This window comes from Bubalus kerabau, chromosome 15 (assembly GCF_029407905.1).
Source record: "Bubalus kerabau isolate K-KA32 ecotype Philippines breed swamp buffalo chromosome 15, PCC_UOA_SB_1v2, whole genome shotgun sequence".
NCBI classification, from domain to species: Eukaryota; Metazoa; Chordata; class Mammalia; order Artiodactyla; family Bovidae; genus Bubalus; species Bubalus kerabau.
In genome coordinates, this window is record NC_073638.1 from 77,042,692 (window position 1) to 77,063,455 (window position 20,764).

At 55.0% G+C, this 20,764-nt stretch overlaps 1 protein-coding gene across 1 annotated transcript in view; it reads left to right on the plus strand.

Annotated features, from left to right (window-relative positions):
• The window catches only part of CREB3L1 (cAMP responsive element binding protein 3 like 1), a 36,697-nt gene extending 17,312 nt beyond the window's left edge, over nucleotides 1-19,385 (plus strand). Inside the window, exons 2-12 of the mRNA XM_055546973.1 lie at nucleotides 3,782-4,010; nucleotides 7,168-7,352; nucleotides 9,423-9,501; nucleotides 11,937-12,094; nucleotides 12,727-12,876; nucleotides 13,116-13,174; nucleotides 13,492-13,560; nucleotides 15,394-15,493; nucleotides 16,394-16,520; nucleotides 18,752-19,019; nucleotides 19,206-19,385. Coding sequence (XP_055402948.1) covers nucleotides 3,782-4,010; nucleotides 7,168-7,352; nucleotides 9,423-9,501; nucleotides 11,937-12,094; nucleotides 12,727-12,876; nucleotides 13,116-13,174; nucleotides 13,492-13,560; nucleotides 15,394-15,493; nucleotides 16,394-16,520; nucleotides 18,752-19,019; nucleotides 19,206-19,242 — 1,461 coding nt within the window. The 3' untranslated portion in view covers nucleotides 19,243-19,385. The remainder of the gene's footprint in view (nucleotides 1-3,781; nucleotides 4,011-7,167; nucleotides 7,353-9,422; nucleotides 9,502-11,936; nucleotides 12,095-12,726; nucleotides 12,877-13,115; nucleotides 13,175-13,491; nucleotides 13,561-15,393; nucleotides 15,494-16,393; nucleotides 16,521-18,751; nucleotides 19,020-19,205) is intronic.
• Nucleotides 19,386-20,764: the final 1,379 nt, after the last annotated feature.

A 20,764-nucleotide genomic window follows, 5' to 3' on the forward strand; every position in this document is an offset into this window, starting at 1 on the left:
CTGGGATCATTATTATTCTTAGAGACTTGTTCAGCCTCTGACCTCCAGGTACTACCTCACCCCAGGCATTGATGGATCATTGACATACTGGTGGTGTTGCCCTCTGGGGTACAAGGCCCTATCCCTCCACCAGGTGTTGAGTGTCTGTCCTGGGCCAGGGGCTGGGACCCAGCAGGTGAACAAGTGCAGACCCTAGCTCAGGGAGTTCACAGTCCAGCAGATGAGCAATTCCTGACCAGGGGAAAGTCCAGTGCCATTGGGGAAGGACTGGGTGGTGGCGGGTTGTGGACCCTTCACTGCTCTCCTTGGCTCCCTGGGCCTCAGTTTCCCTATCTTCCAAATGTAGATATGCAACTTCCTTGTCTCTTTGGATAGTTGTGAGGATTATATAAGACGGTGCCTATGAAAGCGCTTTGGAAAGTTAACATCGCAAGACAAATGCAGGCTAGTGATCTTAAGTTCTGACAAGCTGGGGAGAGGTGAGAGTGCTTAAGTCAATGGATTTGTGAACTCATTTTATCCTGGATTCTCTGATTTGGGGGGGAGGACCAAACCACCTCCCCGCATTGGCTCCAGGCTCAGTTCACCTCAGGCCCAGGGTTAGGGTTTTCGTAAAACAGCAATTATTGAGCACCCACTGCATACTAGGCCCTGTTCTCAGTGTTATAGGACTACTGTGCAGATGTATTTGTATGTTATTTGGATACATGTGTTTTATGCATTTCCTCACTTTATCCTCATAATCCTATGAGGGTAGCATTAAGCACCTAATGCATATTTGATCCTCATAAAAACACTATGAGGTTGGAACTATTATTTTCCCCATTACAGATGAGGAAACTGAGGCCTAGAAAAGTGAATTAACTTAGCAATGAGTGAGCTAAGAGTTAAAAGTCTTGACCCCCTGAATCTTATTCTTACATCAAGGGCTTTTCTGATCATCCCTTCCAGACTAGGACAAGTGCCAATTATTCCAGGCCAGAAAGCTTCTTACCCATTCACCAGCTGGGACCCCCAGGGTCAGAAGCAAAACCCCAGCAAATTCATTCAGTCAGTGAAAAACGAATGAACAGGAGGCTTCCCTGTGGTTAAGACTCTATGGCTGCCATTGCAGGAGGGGGCAGAAGGGTGGGTTCGATCCCTGACTGGGGAACTAAGATCCCACGTGCAGCCCAGAGCGGCCAAAAAAAGAAAAATGAAGAATACTAACGTGTCCTTACATATTTATAATTTGCTGCAGTCCATGGGGTTGCTAAGAGTCAGACATGACTGAGACATTCACTTTCACTTATCACTTTCATGCATTGGAGAAGGAAATGGCAACCCACTCCAGTGTTCTTGCCTGGAGAATCCCAGGGACAGGGGAGCCTGGTGGGATGCCGTCCATGGGGTCACACAGAGTCGGACACGACTGAAGTGACTTAGCAGCAGCAGCAGCAGAGAGAAAAAACAAGAACTTCCTATGTACCAGCTACTGCTGGATGCTTTATTAATAAGAGGTTTGTTGAGTAATTACTATGTACCAGGAACTATTCTAAGTGCTTTACATATATTAACTTGTTTAATCCTCACAATAACCCTAGCAGATAAGAATTATTATCACCCCCACTGTACAAAGGAGGAAATGAAGCATAGAAACATTGATCAACTTTCCTAGGATCACAGAGACCAGTATTTTTCAGACTATTTTGTTTCTGAGAAATATATTTTACATCCTTCTCATGAACATACACACACCCATAACTGAGATAAAAATTTACCACGTATTTAACTTCCCTATGTGCAGCACACCCTGGTATTTTTCTAATCTATTTTGTTCTGTTTTCTTTTTCCTTAAATTCTGGTCATGACCTGCTTCACAACCCACTACTGAGTCACCCCCTGCAGTCTGAACAGCATTGAGTCATAGCGAGGAGCGTCAGGGCCAGGATTCAAACCAAGTGATAACGGCCCTGGGGCCTGATCTCTTGGCAGAAAGAATGTCTGGGAAAACGGAAACACTGGAGGCATGAGGACAAGTGAGGACCCTACCGATGAGGGGAGCAGCTGTTCAGTCACTCAGTTGTGTCCGACTCTGTGATCCCAAGGACTGCAGCTCACCAGCCTCCTCTGTCCTCCACTATCTCCCGGAGTTTGCTCAAACTCATATCCATTGAGGGGAGCAGAGTCCTCGATAATCTCCCCACCTTGCATTCCAGCAAAAGAGAATCGAATACAAAAGTCACTGATAACGCCTTCGGAATGCAACCTTGCTGGCGGAGGTAGAGTTATTCTTTAGTACTTAGTTCCTTAGTCCTCTTGTGATGGAAGTAGAGTGGGCTGAGAAGCAGGCTTGGGCAATCTAAGCGATTTGACCAAGGTCACAGGGCCAGAATTATAGCCACGTGTCCTATCGCTTGGATTCTTTCACACCATCCAGGGCACAACCTTGAGGATACCGCAGAGAGGTTGGGGACATCAGTGGAGGTGGTGGTGACGGTAATGTGGTGATGCAGTAACAGTAGAGATAGAAAGGATGATAGTTGGGGGACTTACGTGGTAGTCCAGCGGCTAAGATTACCCCGAGCTCCCAATGCAGGGGGCCGGGTTCAATTCCTGGTCAGGGAATTAGATCCCTCATGCTGCAACTGTGGGATCCTGGCCACAGGGGTTCACGTCCCCGTCTGAGGTACACGCTTTCAGTGGGAAGAGTGATGGGGAGGTTGCAGGTGTTGACTAAAAAAGATGCACAACAGGAGAGTTGGGAGTTAAATTTTATTTGGGGGCAAAATGAGGACTGTAGCCCAGGAGACAGCACCTCAGACAGTTCTGAGAAACTGCTCCAAAGAGGATGTGGGGGAAGATCAATGCATATGATTCTGGTGAAGGGGGCGTTCCATGCAATCCAGTACTTAACTTACAAAAGGTGTTCTGCTAGTCACGAGGCGCTGATGTCCCCAATGAAGAGATTTAGTGCTTGTCTAGATACGAGGAGATGCAAGGACTGGGATCATGAAATCAGTTGCTGAAAATATCTAACTCTCTAAGGACCTGTGTCACTCATTTTTCTGGAGCGTAGAGTGCCTGATTCTCCTCCCTGAACTCCCGTCAGGGCGTGTCAAAGGTCAACAGCTGCAGTAGCACAGCGTTCAGTCTCCACAGATGGTGGTTTATTTGTTTATTTTTAATTTTATTTTATTTTTAAACTTTACATAATTGTATTAGTTTTGCCAAATATCAAAATGAATCCGCCACAGGTATACATGTGTTCCCCATCCTGAACCCTCCTCCCTCCTCCCTCCCCAAGATGGTGGTTTAGTTGCTCTGCTGCTGCTGCTGCTAAGTCGCTTCAGTCGTGTCCAAGTCTGTGCAGCCCCATAGACGGCAGCCCACCAGGCTCCCCCGTCCCTGGGAGTCTCCAGGCAAGAACACTGGAGTGGGTTGCCATTTCCTTCTCCAATGCATGAAAGTGAAAAGGGAAAGGGAAGTCGCTCAGTCGTGTCCGACTCTTAGCGACCCCATGGACTACAGCCTACCAGGCTCCTCCGTCCATGGGATTTTCCAGGCAAGAGTACTGGAGTGGGGTGCCATTGCCTTCTCCATTAGTTGCTCAGTCATGTGCAACTCTTGGTGACCCTATGGACTGTAGCCCACCAGGCTCCTCTGCCCATGGGATTTTCCAAGCGAGAATCCTGGAGTGGGTGGCCAGATGGCAAATAGCCTTGGCAAGCGCCCTTTTGTTGTTGACACGGGGACCATGGTGGATAAGCTGACCCCCTCTTCCCCCCTCTTCCTCCCCTAGCACTTCCCCGAGCACCTGGACCACTTTGCAGAGAACATGGAGGACTTCTCCAACGACCTGTTCAGCAGTTTCTTTGATGACCCTGTGCTGGACGAGAAGAGCCCTCTCCTGGACATGGAACTGGACTCCCCCACGCCGGGCATCCAGGCTGAGCACAGCTACTCCCTGAGCGGTGACTCGGCGCCTCAGAGCCCCGTCGTGCCCATCAAGATGGAAGACACCACCCAAGGTAAGAAGGGGTGGCAGGGCCCAGGACCCCAGACCCAGAGAAGCCACTCACAGCCACCTCTCAAGGGAGACCGTCCTCCGTGTTTCAGCTCTTCCTCAAGTCCAACCCAGAAGGGCCCTTGTCAAGAGGCTCTTCCACTGACTTGATGTGCAAAGGGGCAGGTCCCAGACCAGCAGCATCACCTGGGAACTCGATGGAAATGCAGTTTCTTGGGTCCCACCCAAACCTGCCAGATCAGAAACCCTGTGGGGAGGGTCCAGCCTTCCAGGTGACACCGACTGATGCTTAGGTCCGAGAACCAGTCTTAGATGAAATAGCTGAGGGGCTGGGGTGGGGAGGATTAAACAGTACATATGAACAAGTTACCAAGACTCTAGAACCTTACCACCTCCTCCCACTGTGCAGTCCTCTGAGACGTTACCTGGGAGAGCCACCCGCACCCCACCTACTTCTACTCCGGAAGGCAGAGTTCCCTAAAGCTCTCCTCTGCCCACCTCTTCCCCTGTTATGCAAAGGACCCTTTGAGTCTTTCCTCTCAGGCGATCAACATTCGAGAAGGCCAGCCTGCACCCTCCCTAGAAATGGTCTCTTTGGGTGTTTCCTCAGATACAGGTGGTGCTGGCTCCTTCCTGTTTGGCTGGGTGATCCTGGACTCAGCCTTTATAAGCCTCAGTTTCTTCATCTCAAATGGGAATAACAGTAAACGTTTCGATAGCACTGTCCAGTCTACAAAGTGCCTTCCTGTTAATTATTTCGTTTATTTCTCACAACTCACAGGTGAGGTCAGAGTCACTTTAATCATACTCCCTATTTGTCTGGTAAGGAAAATGAGACTTCAGGAAAGCTGAGTTGTTTTGGTCTCACACATAGTAAAATGCAGAGCAGGGACCTGGGAGCAAGCAGGCCCCCTGGTTCTAAACCTCATACCCTTGCCAGCACCACACTTGCCAGCCTTAAGGGGCAGTAAGGGGTACTGGCTTTGGTGTGCATCCCGGTGCCTCTACCAGCTACTGTGTGACCTTGAACAAGTTGCTTTACTTCTCTGAATCTCAATTATCAAATGAAGACATAAATAGCTTGAGAATTCTGGCTCATATATATAATATACGGAAGTGAAAGTGATAGTCACTCAGCCATGTTCCAGACTTTGTGGACTGTAGCCCGCCAGGCTCCTCTGTCATGGAATTCTCCAGGCAAGAATACTGGAGTGGGTTGCCATTCCCTTCTCCTGGAGATCTTCTGTACCCAGAGACTGAACCCAGGTCTCCCGCGTCACAGGTGAATTCTTTATTGTCTGAGCCACTAGGGACGTCCCTATATAAATATATTTATGTGTGTGTATCTATATATATATTTGTTGTTATTCAGTCTCTAAGTGTTTCTGACTCTTTGCAACTCCATGGACTGCAGCACACCAGGCTTCCCTGTCCTTCACTATCTCCATATGTATAATTTGTGGCTATTTCATTGTGTATATAAAGTCCTATTAAGACGATAGTGGCTAGAACCATGAACAGGGTTCCCTTCCCTTCAGAGGACAATGGTCTTGAGTGGAGTTTTTAAATTTTCTCATCTATTAAGTGGACAGAAGAGCAGTTCTGGCCCCCAGAGTTGATGGCAGGAATACACAAATTCATATGCATCGAGAGCTTGGAATCGGTCCCAGTGCTCGATGTGTGAGCTGCTTCTGAGGGTCTTTGAGATTCCCCAAGGGCAGAGACAGGCCCTTATACCCTGCCCCATCCCCCCGCTTGAGGGCAGGGACACCTGCTGGGGCTTTAAGAGGCTCCAGGGCTCGTGGCTGTGGAGGTCCCAACAGTGTCCCTACATGCCCTGACCTCAGCCCTGCCATCTGGAGGTCACCTCAGTGGGGCAGCGGACCCCAGCCTGGGGAAGGGCAGCATGTGGGGTGGACCGCTTCCCAGCCCGGCAACTCCTCGCCACCCCAAGTCTATTTTTAGAGCAATTTGTCTGTGGGTCCTTTGCAGGGGGCAGCTTCCCGGAGGCCGGCAGGCTGGCCCTGTAATTTGGGAAGATTGTGGGTGTTCCTGGAGCCCAGGGGCGGGGGCCCTCAGGCTCCCTGCAGGGTGGGGCCTGGCCTCAGAGGTGGGATCAGGCAGCTGCTGACCCTTCTCCCCACCCATAACGGGCCTCAGAGCCTCCGGTCCCTCTAGTCCCTCTGTGCTGGCTCCTCAGACCTCAGCCTCACCCGAGCCAGGTGCTGGGGCCACCAGCAGCAGAGCTGACTTGGAGAGGAGGACTGTAGGCACCCATCAGGAAAGGGGGTGACGCCCTGCAGCCCTGTGGCCCAGGTGAGGCCAAGAGGCCCACGAGGTGGGCAGGAGGTGGACGCTGCCCTGGGAAGCCTGAGCGTCACCCACTGTCCCATCCAGGCACCAGATGGCCCCGTGGAGTCTTCCTTCTTATCTTGCCTCCAGTATATTCTTCTCCACCCCTGCAGCCACTGCCTTAGCACGTGCCTCGTTTCCTCTCTCCGGAAACAGCCTCCTGAGGGTCTCACCGCCTCTATCTCGCCTGCGGTCAGTCCAGTCTGCACACAGAGGCAGAGTGATCTTTTTTAACCTCACAGACCCAAGTGTGCTTAAAACCCTTCAGTGTCTCCTCATTACCTTTAGGACAAAGTCACAGCTCCAAGTCCAGCCTCCAAGGCCGACCCATCCCTGCTGGCCTCTCTGACTCCATCTTTGTGTTCTAACCGCGCTAAACTGCTCGTGACTCTCTCCAGACCCCCAGCACCTAGCATGGCACTCATTAGATGTTTGCCAAATAAATGTAATCGTATTCACAATAGCTGCCATTTGTTGAACATTTACTTCTTGACCAGTACTTTTACAGGTAAGGAAGCTAAGGCTCAGAGAGGTTAAGCACCTTGCCTAAGGTCACACAGCCAGGCGGTAGGGGTCTATTGTTCAAGCCCACTCTGTAAACTGCTGAATGAAGAAGAGGCCTCCATCTGTTCTGGGCCCAGCCCACTCTGCCCTCCCACCTCAGCAGCGCCGCCCCCCATGCCCTTCCCTTCCTGCTTCCTGGTGTACCCTAACATCCCTCCACGGCCGTGTCCAGCAAGGGGCCAGAAGAGGGGCCGAGCCCTCTGCTCTGGGAGTCACCTGAGCCTGGGTCCTGCCCCCTTCCCTAGATATGGAACATGGAGCGTGGGTGCTGGGGCACAAACTGTGCTCAGTCATGGTGAAGCAGGAACAGAGCCCAGAGCTGCCCGTGGACCCTCTGGCCGCCTCCTCAGCCATGGCTGCCGCCGCCGCCATGGCCACCACCCCACTGCTGGGCCTCAGCCCCCTGACCAGGCTGCCCGTCCCCCACCAGGTGAGCCTGGGGTCTGTTTACAGGGGCTGAGGGCGGGAGGAGGGGGGCTGGATCTCTGTAGGAAGGGCCATCCGAAACCCTGGGCACCCTGGGGCTCTGAGCAGGGAGCAGCGTGGCCCTTAGGAGTCTCCAGACTCTGTCTCTGCCCCCACCTTGGGCCACCCTTTCACCAACCTAGAACAGACTCAGACCACAGGGGCCCTCGCTGTGTACGGAAGAAGACGAAGGGACCCAGGCAGGGCTGGGTGTCGGGGACCCCATCCAGGGTCTCAGGGTAGGAGACAGCCCAGGCCACTTAATTTTCTCAGTGTCCAGATTTTTAAAAATGAAGAAACACCTAAATGGAAATATAAAAATTATACCCTATTTCCATTGTTTATATTCATGAGATGAATATGTTTAACCTACACGCGCAGGCCGGCCTTCCCCCCATGAATGTCTAGATACCGTCGCTCAGCTATAGAACCAAAGCAGACCTCTGAAGACCCTTCTGGGGCCGTGAGGCCCAGACTCCCGGTGCCTGGGAGAGGCCCTGCCTGGTCCCGGCTCTGCTCCCACTTGTGCTGTGGGCACGGTGCCTTCCTTCTTCATTCCTCAGCTTCCTTCTCTGTAAAATGGGAGCTTGAATTATGGCTAACGGGCTCCTACTCTTGCGTCTAAAACACGAGTTGTTGTTTAGTTGCTACGTTGTGTCCGACTCTTTGTGACTAGCCCACCAGGCTCCTCTGTCCATGGGATTTCCCAGGCAAGAATACCGGAGTGGGTTGTCATTTCTTTCTCCAGGGGATCTTCCCCACCCAGGGATGCGAAGCCCCATCTCATGTATTGGCAGGAGCATCCTTTACCACTGAAGTCACCGGGAAGCTCTTGGAATCCCTTGAGTCAGGGTTTGGCTGGCACTGCCCCCTGCTGGCCACATGGCTCACCCGCTCAAAACGCACGTGACCCAAGGCCTCCCAGGTGGCAGCAGCATAAGGAGCCTGCCTGACAGTGCCAGAGATGTAAGAGACACGGGTTTGATCCCTGAGTCGGGAAGATCCACCGGAGGAGGAAATGGCAACCCACTCCACTTCAGCATTCTTGCCTGGAGAATCCCATGGACGCGAGAGAGCCTGGGGTCGCAAAGAGTCAGACATGACGGAAGCGACTTAGCCTGCACACCTAGGCAAGAAAGGGCAATCCCTCCTCCTCCACCAGGGACTGGAGGGTTCAGGGCTGGCTGCAGACAGAGAGGATCTTTGGGGACCATCTTCAGGGCTGGCTCTGCGACTCCTGAGGCCTCCCCAGAGCAGGAAGGGAAGACAGGATGGCCGTGGAGCCAAGGTCATGGAAGTTAGGCGCTGGGCTCAGGGGAGCCACGTCCTCTCCCCAGGTCTTCTGGTCTGTGTCTCGCCACCACGCCTCTGACACAGGCTACACTCTGGACGCCCTCTGTGCGCACCGTTTCCGGATCTAGCCGGGCTCTGTCTGGGCGCTGTGCTTTCGCAGATGCTTTTTCCTCCACGTGGAGTGCCTTTCCCCTCACCCACGTCCTGCCCCACCCTGTATCTGGAATACTGCTGTTTCTACTTCAGGACTCAGATTTCAGCTGCTCAGGGACGCTCGGGGACCTTTCTCTAATGCCTCCTTCGTCAGCGTTGTGATTACCGTTCAGGGAGTCTGGCAGTGTATCTGGCAGTGTGATCTGCCAGACATCACATTATGTGGGTCTCATGGCAACCCACACACCCAGGCCTGCATGGTGTTCACAGTCGGTATAGGGTCACCCCCTCCAAAAAAGACAGTCCTGGCCCCGAGGCCACAGGAAGCCCTTCTTCCCTGAACTCGGGAGCTAAACGATGTTCCTTGGCCACCACTCTCGTCCCTCAGGCCTGACTTGCCTTCTGCTTGAGGCATAAGAACCTGCCTCTGCTCCCTCTGGGATATGCCTGGAACCCTGAGCCCAGCTACTTTCTTAATGCTGTAGGGCAGACCCCCCCCTCCCCGGGCTCAGGGAGGGAGGGAAGTTGGCAGGCCTGGTGGGGACAGGCCCCCGGAGCAGCTGACGACGGAGCCCTGCCTCTTCCTCAGGCCCCAGGAGAGATGACTCAGCTGCCAGTGATCAAAGCCGAGCCCCAGGAGGTGAACCAGTTCCTCAAAGTGACACCAGGTGAGTGTGTCTGGAGAGGGGCTCTTCGTCTCCAGTCTTGGACAGACCGCATTCCTTACCCCTCGGTTCAGCCCCTGTCTCCTCGACACATCCCTTTTCTCCCCATAACAGCCTCTCCTCCCTTCTGTGCCCGTTCCCTGCCTCTCCAGGCCCTTCCTGCTCATTCTACAGCTTTCGTCACTGTTATCACCAGCTTCTCACCCTGTTTTCCAGTTTCCCCTCCCATCATTCACTAACTGAGGTCCTCTCCGTAGCCATCAGCTCATCCATCCATTCATCCATTTACTCATTTATCTGTCCATCCGTCCATTTTTCCAGCTATCCATTCATCCACCCATCCAACAAGAGTACATTGGGCCTCTCCTAGTTGCAGGAACTGGGGATGCACAGAAAGAAAACAGTCGTTGTACCCAAGGAGCTCACACAGTAGTGAGGGTCACAGATAAACCACTAATTATACGGTTGTGTTGTGGGTTAAAGATGACAGATCCCAGGAAACACCTCCCCAGACCTGACAGGAGAGGACAGAGGGAGCTTCTTGGATTGAGCAGGAGAGAGGACTAACTTTATCTTTCCAGTCCCACCTCATTCATTCATCCAACACTGATTAAGCATCAACTGTGTATCAGGCCCTGGACTAACCACCACAAGGTTTAGGAAGATGAATAAGGCCCAAGTTTCACCCTCAAGTTACTCACAACAGTCTCTGAGAGAAGACAGAATTAACTCGAGGTAGAAAGGGACCATCCCATGGATGGAGGACCCTGGTGGGCTGCAGTCCATGGGGTCGCTAAGAGTCGGACACGACTGAGCGACTTCAATTTCACTTTTCACTTTCATGCACTGGAGAAGGAAATGGCAACCCACTCCAGTGTTCTTGCCTGGAGAATCCCAGGGACGGGGGAGCCTGGTGGGCTGCTGTCTCTGGGGTCGCACAGAGTCAGACACGACTGAAGTGACTTAGCAGCAGCAGCAGCAGCAGAAAGGGACCAGTGTGAAAACACCTTACATCATAAAGCATGGTTGCATCCATTAGCCCATTGCATCCTCCCAGCTCCATACAGGGAGTCATTTCACCCCCAGTTCAACAGGGAAGTGAGGCTGGGAGATGTTAAGTAAACATGAATATAGGTCACACTGTTGTGGGGTACAACAGTCAGGACTTGAACTCGGGTCTGACTCCAAGTTCAGTGGTCTTTACAGTACAGCATCCACGAGAGGCAGATGAGAGCCAAGGAAGAGAGAGGGGACTCCTGTAGGAGGCAGTGGGGGGCAGAGCCTAGAAGCACACAGTGGTTCCTCCTCCCAGTCTCAGCCCAGCTCTGCGGTGCAGTGGGCTCCAGATTCCCGCATGTGTGTGCACGTGTGCTCAGCCATGTCTGACTCTGTGTGACCCCAGGGACTGCAGCCTTCCAGGCTCTTGGTCCTCTGGGCTCGGCCCAGGCTTCTTCCCGATGCTGTGGCCAAGAGAGGCAGCAGGGAGGGCGTGCTGGGGAGAGCAGTGCTCCTGGTGCGTCTGCTGAAAGCTCAGTGCCTGCTGCCCTGTTACCCTGAGGTGGGAAATGGACGCCCTGGTGTTAAATGGAAAGAAAGGGACAGAGGCTGTCATTTGCCCTGTCTGATCCCCATGGGTCTCGCTGTGGGCAGACTCCAGTCATCTTCTGGAGTTGCCAAGTTGGAGGCTCACAGACCCTGAGCCCTATGAAGTCAGGGTTTAGTCACTAACCTGTGTCCGACTCTTGCAACCCCAGGGACTGTAGCCCACTAGGCTCCTCTGTCCGTGGGATTTCCCAGGCAAGAATAGTGGAGTGGGTTGCCATTTCCTTTTCCAGGGGATCTTCCCAACCCAGGGATCAAACCTGGATCTCCTTCATCGCTGGCAGTCTCCTGCATTGCAGGTGGATTCTTTACTGACTGAGCCACCAGGGAAAGGAGCCCCGAGAATCCAGCCTCTGTGTTATCCCTGCCGAGTGTTAGTGTTAGTCGCTCAGTCATTTCCAACTCTGCGACCCCACCCATGGACTACACCAGGCTCCTCTGTCTGTGGAATTCTCCAGTAAAGAACACTGGAGTGGGTAGCCATTCCCTTCTCCAAGGGATCTTCCCAACCCAAGGATGGAACCCAGGTCTCCTGCATTGTAGGCGGATTCGTTATCATCTGAGCCACCAGGGAATTCCCACCAAGAATCAGGTTTAAAGGAGCTGGGCTTGGTGGAGTCAGAGAGGGCATGGCCCTCAGATACTGTCTTCTGGGATGTCAACTCTACTTTCTGACATACTAGGGTCCGGGGGGAGGGGGGTCCTGACGTTATAGGGGTCAAGGCCCGAGCAGTCTGCCCACATGCCTTCGGACCGACTTAGGCCCCCGCTGTGCTGAACTCTGTCTGCCCGGAGCTGGGGCGCCCGGCTAAGCTGGCTTCTCCTGCTCCCCGCAGAGGACCTGCTGCAGATGCCTCCGACGCCCCCCAGCAGCCACGGCAGCGACAGCGATGGCTCCCAGAGCCCCCGCTCTCTGCCCCCTTCCAGCCCAGTCCGGCCCGTGGCCCGCTCCTCCACGGCCATCTCCACCTCTCCGCTCCTCACCGCCCCTCACGTAAGCAGCTGGGGCCAGAGGAGCCCAGTGTCTGGGGGGAGCCCTAAGCCTGATCCCCACCCGCATCAGAACACAGGAGGCGCCTGCCCCGCAGATGGGAGTGAAGGTCTTTTAATTGTGCTTGGGGATGAATAGGAAACGGGAAGCGTCCAAGAGGCCTGCAGAACCCTCTGGCAGCCAAGCTAGGCCTACAACTTGACATTCCTGACCTCCAGGGGGATGGCCCAGGCTGCCTCCAAGGAGCACTGTTTGCAGAGCAAAGTTCAGGAGGCCCAGAAGCCCTGGGACAGGTGGGGGACCCCTCAGGTCTAGAGGTGGTAGGTGTCCGAGGTGGGTGCTGTTCAGGGGGCCCTGGACAAGTAAGCTCTGAGGCTGTGGATTCCACAATGGGATCTAGGGACCAGCCCTTCCCAACAATATATTGAGGGCCTAACATGCCAGGCTGCCAGCAACATCCTCAGCACTTGTGACATGTTACTGGATTTAATTCAGATCCGCCCCTTTTTCAGATGAGGAAACTGAGGTTCAGTGAGCTGGGTGCCTTGCCCAGGTCATGCTGAGGGTAAATGGCTGAGCTCAGATTTGAATGCAGGGCTGTCTGGTTCCTAACTAGTATGTCCCCCTTGCCGCAGAAATTACAGGGGACGTCGGGGCCGCTGCTCCTGACAGAGGAGGAGAAGCGCACCCTGGTTGCTGAGGGCTATCCCATCCCCACCAAACTCCCCCTCACCAAAGCTGAGGAGAAGGCCTTGAAGAGGGTCCGGAGGAAGATCAAGAACAAGGTAAAGCGTGAGGCAGACCCTGGCCCTGCCCTGGGGCTTCCTGGGGGGTGGGGGCGGGGCTCTGCTTCCCTGGCCGTGCCAGTCCTGAAACTGGGGAGCCCAGGAACTGGATACGTGGCTTGGTAACTCTGTGAGGGACAGGGAAACCTGGCCTACTGCGGTCCACGGCATCACAGAGAGTCGGACACAGCATGGTGACTGAACAATAACAACTCCCATTTGGGGGCTTTCCCCTCTAGATCTCGGCCCAGGAGAGCCGCCGTAAGAAGAAGGAGTACGTGGAGTGTCTAGAAAAGAAGTAAGAGGCCTGGGGCAGGAGGACAGTCCGGGTGGCCTGGGCTCCGCTCCCCAACCTGGCTTCCTCTCCCACCCTCTCGGGGGCGGTGGGGGGGTGGCATGGGGAGTAGGATGCTGGTGGGCAGGGCAAAGCAGGCAGCAGAGAGACTTCCCTGGTGGTCTAGTGGTTACGACTCTGTGCTCCCAGTGCAAGGGGCACAGGTTCAAATCCTGGTCGGGGATTAAGATTCAGCATGCCACACACCACATGACCCCAAAGTTGGGGGGAAGCCAGGTCTGGGGGCTGGCGCTGAGCCTGTGCCTGCTTGGCCCCCCCAGGGTGGAGACATTTACATCTGAGAACAACGAACTGTGGAAGAAGGTGGAAACGCTGGAGAATGCCAACAGGTGGGTGGTGCCGCCTGCGTGCCCCCTGACCCCTGCCCTTCTGCAGCCAGTGGCTGGCTCTGGCATAGCTCTGGGAGGCAGGAGGGAGGAGAGGCCACTGAGCTCAGAGTAATGCAAATCCCAGAAGCAGGGGCCCTGCAGCCTGGGACCCTCAGTTTCCCTTCCTCCTTTATCCACTCAGAACTCTAGATACTGGACACGGCTGGCGAGATGCTTAAGTGAGGTAACACAAACCAGCAGCAGCCCCTGGGCACTTGTTAGAAATGCTTCATGCTCGGGCCTCCTGCCAGCCCTATTGAATCCGGGGAAGGTTCCACAACCTATGTGTTAACAAGCCCTCCAGGTAATTCTGAGGCACCCTGAAGTTAGAGCACCGGTGTACATGTTTACTACTCAAAGTGAGTTTCTCAGACCAGCACGTCAACATCAGCTAGGGGCTTGCAGAAGTGCAGAATCTCGGGCCTCTCCCCACACTTAACTTGAATCAGAATCTGCATTTCAGCAACACACTTAAGCGATTCACGTGCACGACTAAGTTTGAGAAACAGTCTGGAGCCCACACAGGGCCTGGCATGCGGTGGCCACAGAAAGTCACAACTCCGGGTGCTGTCTTTGTGATCCTGGGAAAACTGTCATGCGTCTCTGGGCCCCAGTTTCTCTGTCGACATGGAGACGATGGAAGTGGTATCTCCCCGGATTCATGTGACGATGCGATGAGACCTAGCAAGAAAAGGGCCAGCACTCTCCTTGGTGTTTGAGAATGCTCCCTTCGTGTTAACTTTCCTTCTTCTTTTTTCTTGCTGTTATTCTGAATTCTTGTTAGTGACCAGTCATGAGCCCACAGTAGGTCTTTAATAATTGTTCGCTGGGAGTAATTAAAACAGCACCCTGTTCTGTTGAGCAGGTACTCAACAGAAGGCTTTTTCCTTCTTTCCTTCCTTCTCCCCCAGCTTCTCCAGCGGGATCCAGCCACTCCCCTGACTGACCTGGAGAATGCCCCCCTGACTCAGGAAAGAGGGGAGGGAGCCCTCGCCCCTCACCCCCTACCTCTGGCCCAGATTCCTCTCTGGTCCCAAATAGGGCCAGGCCCTTGGAGCTATTTCGCCACCTGCTGTACATTCTGGGAACTGCAACCCCATGGACCGGCTGGGCGGGAGGGAAGAGATGGTTCAACATTTGTTCACCAAGGGTGGGCCGAGTCCTTGCTGGGGAGGACCCAGTCCCTGCCCTCAGGGAGCCCCCACAGTTAGCGAAAGAGACTGACGTCGTTGTTCAGTCGCTCATTCGTGTCTGACTCGTTGCGACCCCGTGGTATGACATACAAATTTGTAAATGAACAAAGTGTTACACGTGCCGTGACAATATTAACACAAATGGTGGCTACCCCCACCCCGCACGCTCACTCCTCACCATGTACCAGGCCGCTGCCAGACGCGTCCTTCTTAGCAGCTCAGGGTAGAAGGAGGGAAGGTCGGTTTAGCTGCAGCTGCTGCGGGGTTAAAGAAAAAGAAGGTGACCTCAGCCCAGGTGGGCTAGGCCCGCCTCCAGCCTCCGCTTTGGCCAGAAGAAGCCTCACGGGGCTCCTCTGAGCTCCCACAGGGTGACCCAGCTATTCACCTTGAAGCGGGCGCCAGGTGCCCCGGCCACGCCACAGAGGAGCCAAGCAGGAAGTGACCTTTTCTGCCTTGAGTGAAGCGGGCACCTGGTGTGGAAGCCAAGTCTAGAGCCAGCCCAGGTGCCCTCACCCGCACCCGCACCCAGGGAGAGCTCCAGGAGGCAGAGATGCCTGCCTGCTGGGTCAGAGCCGCCGGGTGACCGCTGTGCCCCCCTCAGGACTCTGCTCCAGCAGCTGCAGAAACTCCAGACTCTGGTCACCAGCAAGATCTCCAGACCTTACAAGATGGCAGCCACCCAGACCGGGACCTGCCTCATGGTAGGTCACTGTTCCATCCCCACAGATCCGCAAGAGGCCCGCTCTCCCCGCAGGCCGGCTTTCCGGGGCCTGGGGGTGGTGTGCAGAGCACTCGGTGCGCTGGCCCCAGCAGACCCCCGCCTCTTTCCCCAAAGCCCATGGAACCTTCTGGAACATGACCTTCCCTGACCAGTTCTGACACGGTGTGGATGTGTAGTGACTCACACGAACCCTGCTAGGGGATGACAGGCCAAGCACCGTGAGGAGGCAGCCCCTGAGGATCCAGCGGGGGGATGGGCCTGGGGCGATGCGGGGAAATATGGACCTGTCTCTCTCTACATGCCTGGTGGGGTGTCCAGGCTGTGGCCACAGCCTCTGCTTGCTCCTTTTCCTCGTCCCCTGTAGCTGTACAGCCTGTGGCCTCCGGGTTAATCACTGCCCCCGGGCCCTCTAAGATCCTCGAGCTGTCAGGATCAGGTGGCAAAGCCGGAGTAGAGGCAGGTGTTAGTTTGGGCTCTGTGACTCTTAGCTCCCGGTGCTGGCCAGTCTTCCTGGGAATCCTGCTGGGAATCTAGTGTGAAGATATGTCCCCATCCCTTGCCCCAGCCTCAGTCTCCTCCAGCACCTACCCCTTCCTTCCTTTCCTGATTCCTTTCCGCCCCAGAGGTGATAGCCACACTGGCCAACTCCCTCTCTTTTCTAGTGCTGCCTGGGGTGGCCCCTCTCCAATGGGCTGAGATGGCCTGACAGCCTCCACCTTCTCCTCCCGCACATGGCTCTGGGAGCAGATTTCCTGAAAAAATGATGAGCCTTTGGCCCCCAGTGGCTCACGGAGGGGGGAGGGGGGAGGGGCTTGGGGGTGGCCAGGGCTGCCGCCATCCCCTGGCCCAGCTCTGCCCACCACACTCTCTCCACTGCCAGGTGGCAGCCTTGTGCTTTGTCCTGGTGCTGGGCTCCCTCGTGCCCTGCCTCCCTGAGTTCTCCTCTGGCTCCCAGACTGTGAAGGAAGACCCGATGGCCACTGACAGCGTCTACGCCGCCAGTCAGAGTGAGTGCCCCAAGCAGGGCTGACCTCCCCCTACACCAGCCCCAACTTCTGGGCAGAAGACAGACGCAAGCGAGGAGCCAGGTCTGGGGCTGACACCGTCTCATTCTACCTTCCCATTTTGCAGATGGGGAAACTGAGGCCTCTCCCAAGGGTCTATGATTTGTTTGATGTTAGTTCTAGAATTAGAACTACAAGGCAAAAAAAAAAAAAGAACTACAAGGCAGAGCCCCTGATTCCCAACCCACCCAGGAGTGGCTTGGCCAGGGGAGGAGGCTTAGGGAACAGCAGGAATGCCCCCACCCTAGCCCCGTGTGTTACGGTGCCGGTTGGTAGGGCGCACCTGCTAAGCCACCATCGATACTTTACAACCGGGATAGCGAGTGAGTTTCAGCTCCAGGGCCATTTTCCATAAGATGTTAGTGGCTGCATGAAGCACGTTAAGAAGGACTCTGAGGCCCCGTTCAGGATCAACAGGAAGGTGTGGCAAGATCCACTGGTAATGTCTGTCCCGGGCAGAAGCGTGGGAGTGGTGGTGTGGACTCAGCTAGTTACCACCCCATGGGGCTTGTGAGGACTGTTAGGAACATGGAGTTTCCCAGTCAGTCATATCTGCCACTCGCTAAGTGCCTGACCTCGGGCATGTGTCTGAAGCATGCTAAATTTTAATCTCTTATCTCGAAAATGGGAGTTACCAGTTCCACGCTTATTGAGCATGTTTGCTGTGAAGACGAAATGACATGGTGCACGAAGGCTCTCGGTACAGTTCCTGGTACATTGCAGGCTCTTACTAAACGAGAGCAGCAGTCGCTCCCTTTTTGATGCGCTCACAAGAGGAGAGAAAAGACACAACACGAAGTGGCAAGGGGAGAACCGGCCCCGGGGGCAGCAAAGAATAGGGTGGATTTCCGGAGGCAGAGGATACTTCAGACAGACCTCCAGAGGAACTTCCAGACGGTCCCTCATGGCCTCCTGGAGCGAGTCATCCAGCAGGGCAGGAGGAGGAAAAGGAAACAGATGGGAGGTCGGAGGGAGCAAGGATCTGGGGGGAGTGAGTTTCACGAAGGAGGGATGCTGCAGGGAAAATGAGTTGGGCCTGCAGGCCCTTGAGGGGAGGGAGCGGCCGTGGGGAGGGTTAGGGGAAGAGGAAGCAGAGGTGGGGAGTGAAAACCCCTCCCTGGACCAGAGCAGCCAGAGAAGCAGAGAAGAGGCAGTCGCTAAGGGAGGTGGGTGGCAGGGATGTAAGATCCTGAGAGGCACATGTCCGTTTTCTCAAGGCCAGATGGGTCTGTGTGATGGGAGGCACAGGGGACTCCGGAGAGGAAGGAATGGAAGTTGGGGGAGTGGGATTAGGGGGCAGGGGAGGCATGTTGATGGACAAAAGCAGAGTCAGAGGAGCCAGGGGAGCGCAGGAATGAATGAGCCCCTCAGAGTGAACGCAGTGGGTTTCAGGCTCAGGGTCCCCGCAGGGCGAAGAGGAGGAAGTGACCCCTGGAGCAGGCTGGCCCATGGACCTGGGGCAGCGCAGAGGTGCAGGGGCCCTGCTCAGGCAGACCCTGAGGTCAGGGCCCTGAGAGTGAGGAGGGTGCCGGTGGCTCCTGGAGTCAGGCGGGCCGGGGTCTGCAGCTCAGTGCATCGTCCTTAGACTGGGACAACGTCCCTGACAACCTGGAGCCTCAATGGCCTGTTTTGTGAAATAGACCTAAAAATATCTCATTCTAAGAGTTTCTGTTAATGATTTGATATAGGTTAAAGGATGCCGACAATGTCTGATAGGCATGGTAGATATCCAACAAATGTGTTTTCTCTTTTCCTCATCTCCCTGAGGGGTAAACTGGGGCCTCAAATGGGGAAAAGGTTTATTCAAGGTCTCACGGGAAGGGAGTGGTTCAGTAGGATGAAAACCCAGCTCGCAGATGCCCCAGCCCAGTGCCCTCTGCTTAGGGAGCGCTAACTTGCTCTGAGTGCTGTTTCAGTCACTCTGTTATCTCGTTTAAACCTCGCATCGACAGGAGGTTGGCCCCTAGTATCCTATTTTACAGATGAGCAAGCTCAGAAAGGTGAAAGCAAAGGCATGGCTTGCCTGCAGTCACACAGCTGGGCATCATTTGAGCTGGATTCAGATCCAGGCCTGAAAGAGTCCAGGGCCCAGGTCCTTGACCCCTGGGCCCTGAATGCAGCCTAGACGGGGAGGGAGCCTTGGCACCATGGCTCACCCTGAGCTCCTTCTCCAGTGCCCTCCCGGAGCCTCCTGTTCTACGACGAGGGAGCAGGCTCGTGGGAGGATGGCCGCAGTGCCCTGCTGCCTGTGGAGCCCCCGGATGGCTGGGAGATCAAGCCCGGGGGGCCGGTGGAGCAGCGACCCCAGGACCACCTGCAACATGACCACCTGGACAGCACCCACGAGACCAGCAAGTACCTGAGTGAGGCCTGGCCGAAGGACGTCGGTGGGAACAACACGGGTCCTGACTTCTCCCACCCTAAGGAGTGGTTCCATGAGAGGTGGGTGGGTGGCCCCTTCCCTTCCTGGGGTCCCAGGCTCCACCCAGCCTCCGCCCAGCCCTGGTTCCCACGTTGTCAGCCACACCCTCCCACGGCCCCATCCCTCCCAAGTCCAAACCCAACTTGCAGAGGGGTAAGAGGGTCCTTCCCGGACAGCGTCATCCCTGACTTCTCTTCTCTCTCCAGGGATCTGGGTCCCAACACCACCGTCAAGCTCTCCTAGGCCATGCCAAGACCCAGGACACAGGGCGTACCCTCTGGTACTCAGAAGAGGGGTCGTCCTGCTCACCAACCCGGATCCGGCTCGTACCCCTGCCCCCTGGGGTCCCCTCCCAGGAGAAAGGGTTCCACTCCCCATCCCCCACCAGCCCCTCTTTGCCCCAGATCTTGACTGGGGCCCCCCTCCCCCCACATTTGGACTGTTCCCTTGGGCCAACCACTCTGTTCTCACCCACTCCCTCCCACAACCATCCGTCCTTCTCAGATAAACCACTCACTGGGTTACCCACCTCCTTTCTCATAATGACCAAGAGGACCACTGCCTCCCTGCCCCACCCCGACCACATACACACACAGACACATCAGCAGACCGACCCACTAAGCCCTGCCCCGCCCCCTCCACTGTACAGAGACCAAGAACAGAAATTGTTTGTAAATAATGAACCTTATTTTTTATTATTGCCAGTCCCTAAGATATTGTATTTTACAAGTCTCCCTCCTACCTTCAACCCTCCCTAGTTTTGTATTTTATGAAGTTAGTGCGGGCTTTGCTGCTCCCTGGCCCAGGAGAGAGGGTCTCCCCCAACCCCTCACCTGGCCTCCGCCCCTGCCGCTGCCCAAGCCGCTGGGCCTTTTTAATTGCCAAACCGCTTCACCCATCAGCTCAGCACATGCTTTAAGAAGGCAAAAGTAAAAAAAAAAAAAATGATGCAGCATCAATCCCTGACTTTGTGCTTTTCTTCATGGTAGGGGTCGTGGTGGGGGGGGTACTGAAGATGAAGGAATAAGAAGGGTAAGTTTATCTGGGGGCTTCCCAGGTGGCACTAGTGGCAGAGAACCCACCTGCCAACGCAGGAGACATAAGAGATGCCGGTTCGACCCCTAGATCGGGAAGAATCCCTGGAGGATGGATGGCTACTCACTCCAGTGTTCTTGCCTAGAGAATTCCATGGATAGAGGAGCCTGGTGGGCTATGGTCCATAGGGTCTCAAAGAGTCAGACGGGCCTGAAGGGACTTAGCACACATGCAAGTCTATATTCTGATCAGTAGTGACCGAGGGTGAGGGGTTTGAGAAGGCGTTTATACTGGGTTCCCTCCTCCAGCCAGACACAGAATTCAAATCAGATGGCGAAAGAATTCTGCTGCAATCCCCATACCCCAAGACTCCTCCCAGCTCCTCCCACTACTGTGTGTGGAAGCAGAGAGGCATACAGGCCACCTGGCCTGCCTTCAAGGGTGGGAACGGTGAGCACTCAGCGTCCAGGGTGGCCAGACGTCGCACGCACTGTACGCACAGTACCCAGGTTGCTGCTCCTCTTCCCTGCCATTTCTTAGTTTCTTGTATCTTTGCCTCATCTGCATCAGAGGCGCACACTTCAGAGGAAAAAGAGCTGCCTTTGGCGACTGGAACCGCCACTTGCTAGCCATGTGCAGTGGGCAGAATTCCAACATGGGCTCCAGGGATCCTGCACCTTGGGGTGCACACCCAGGGTCATCCCTTCCCCTAGGGTCTGGGAGGGGGGAG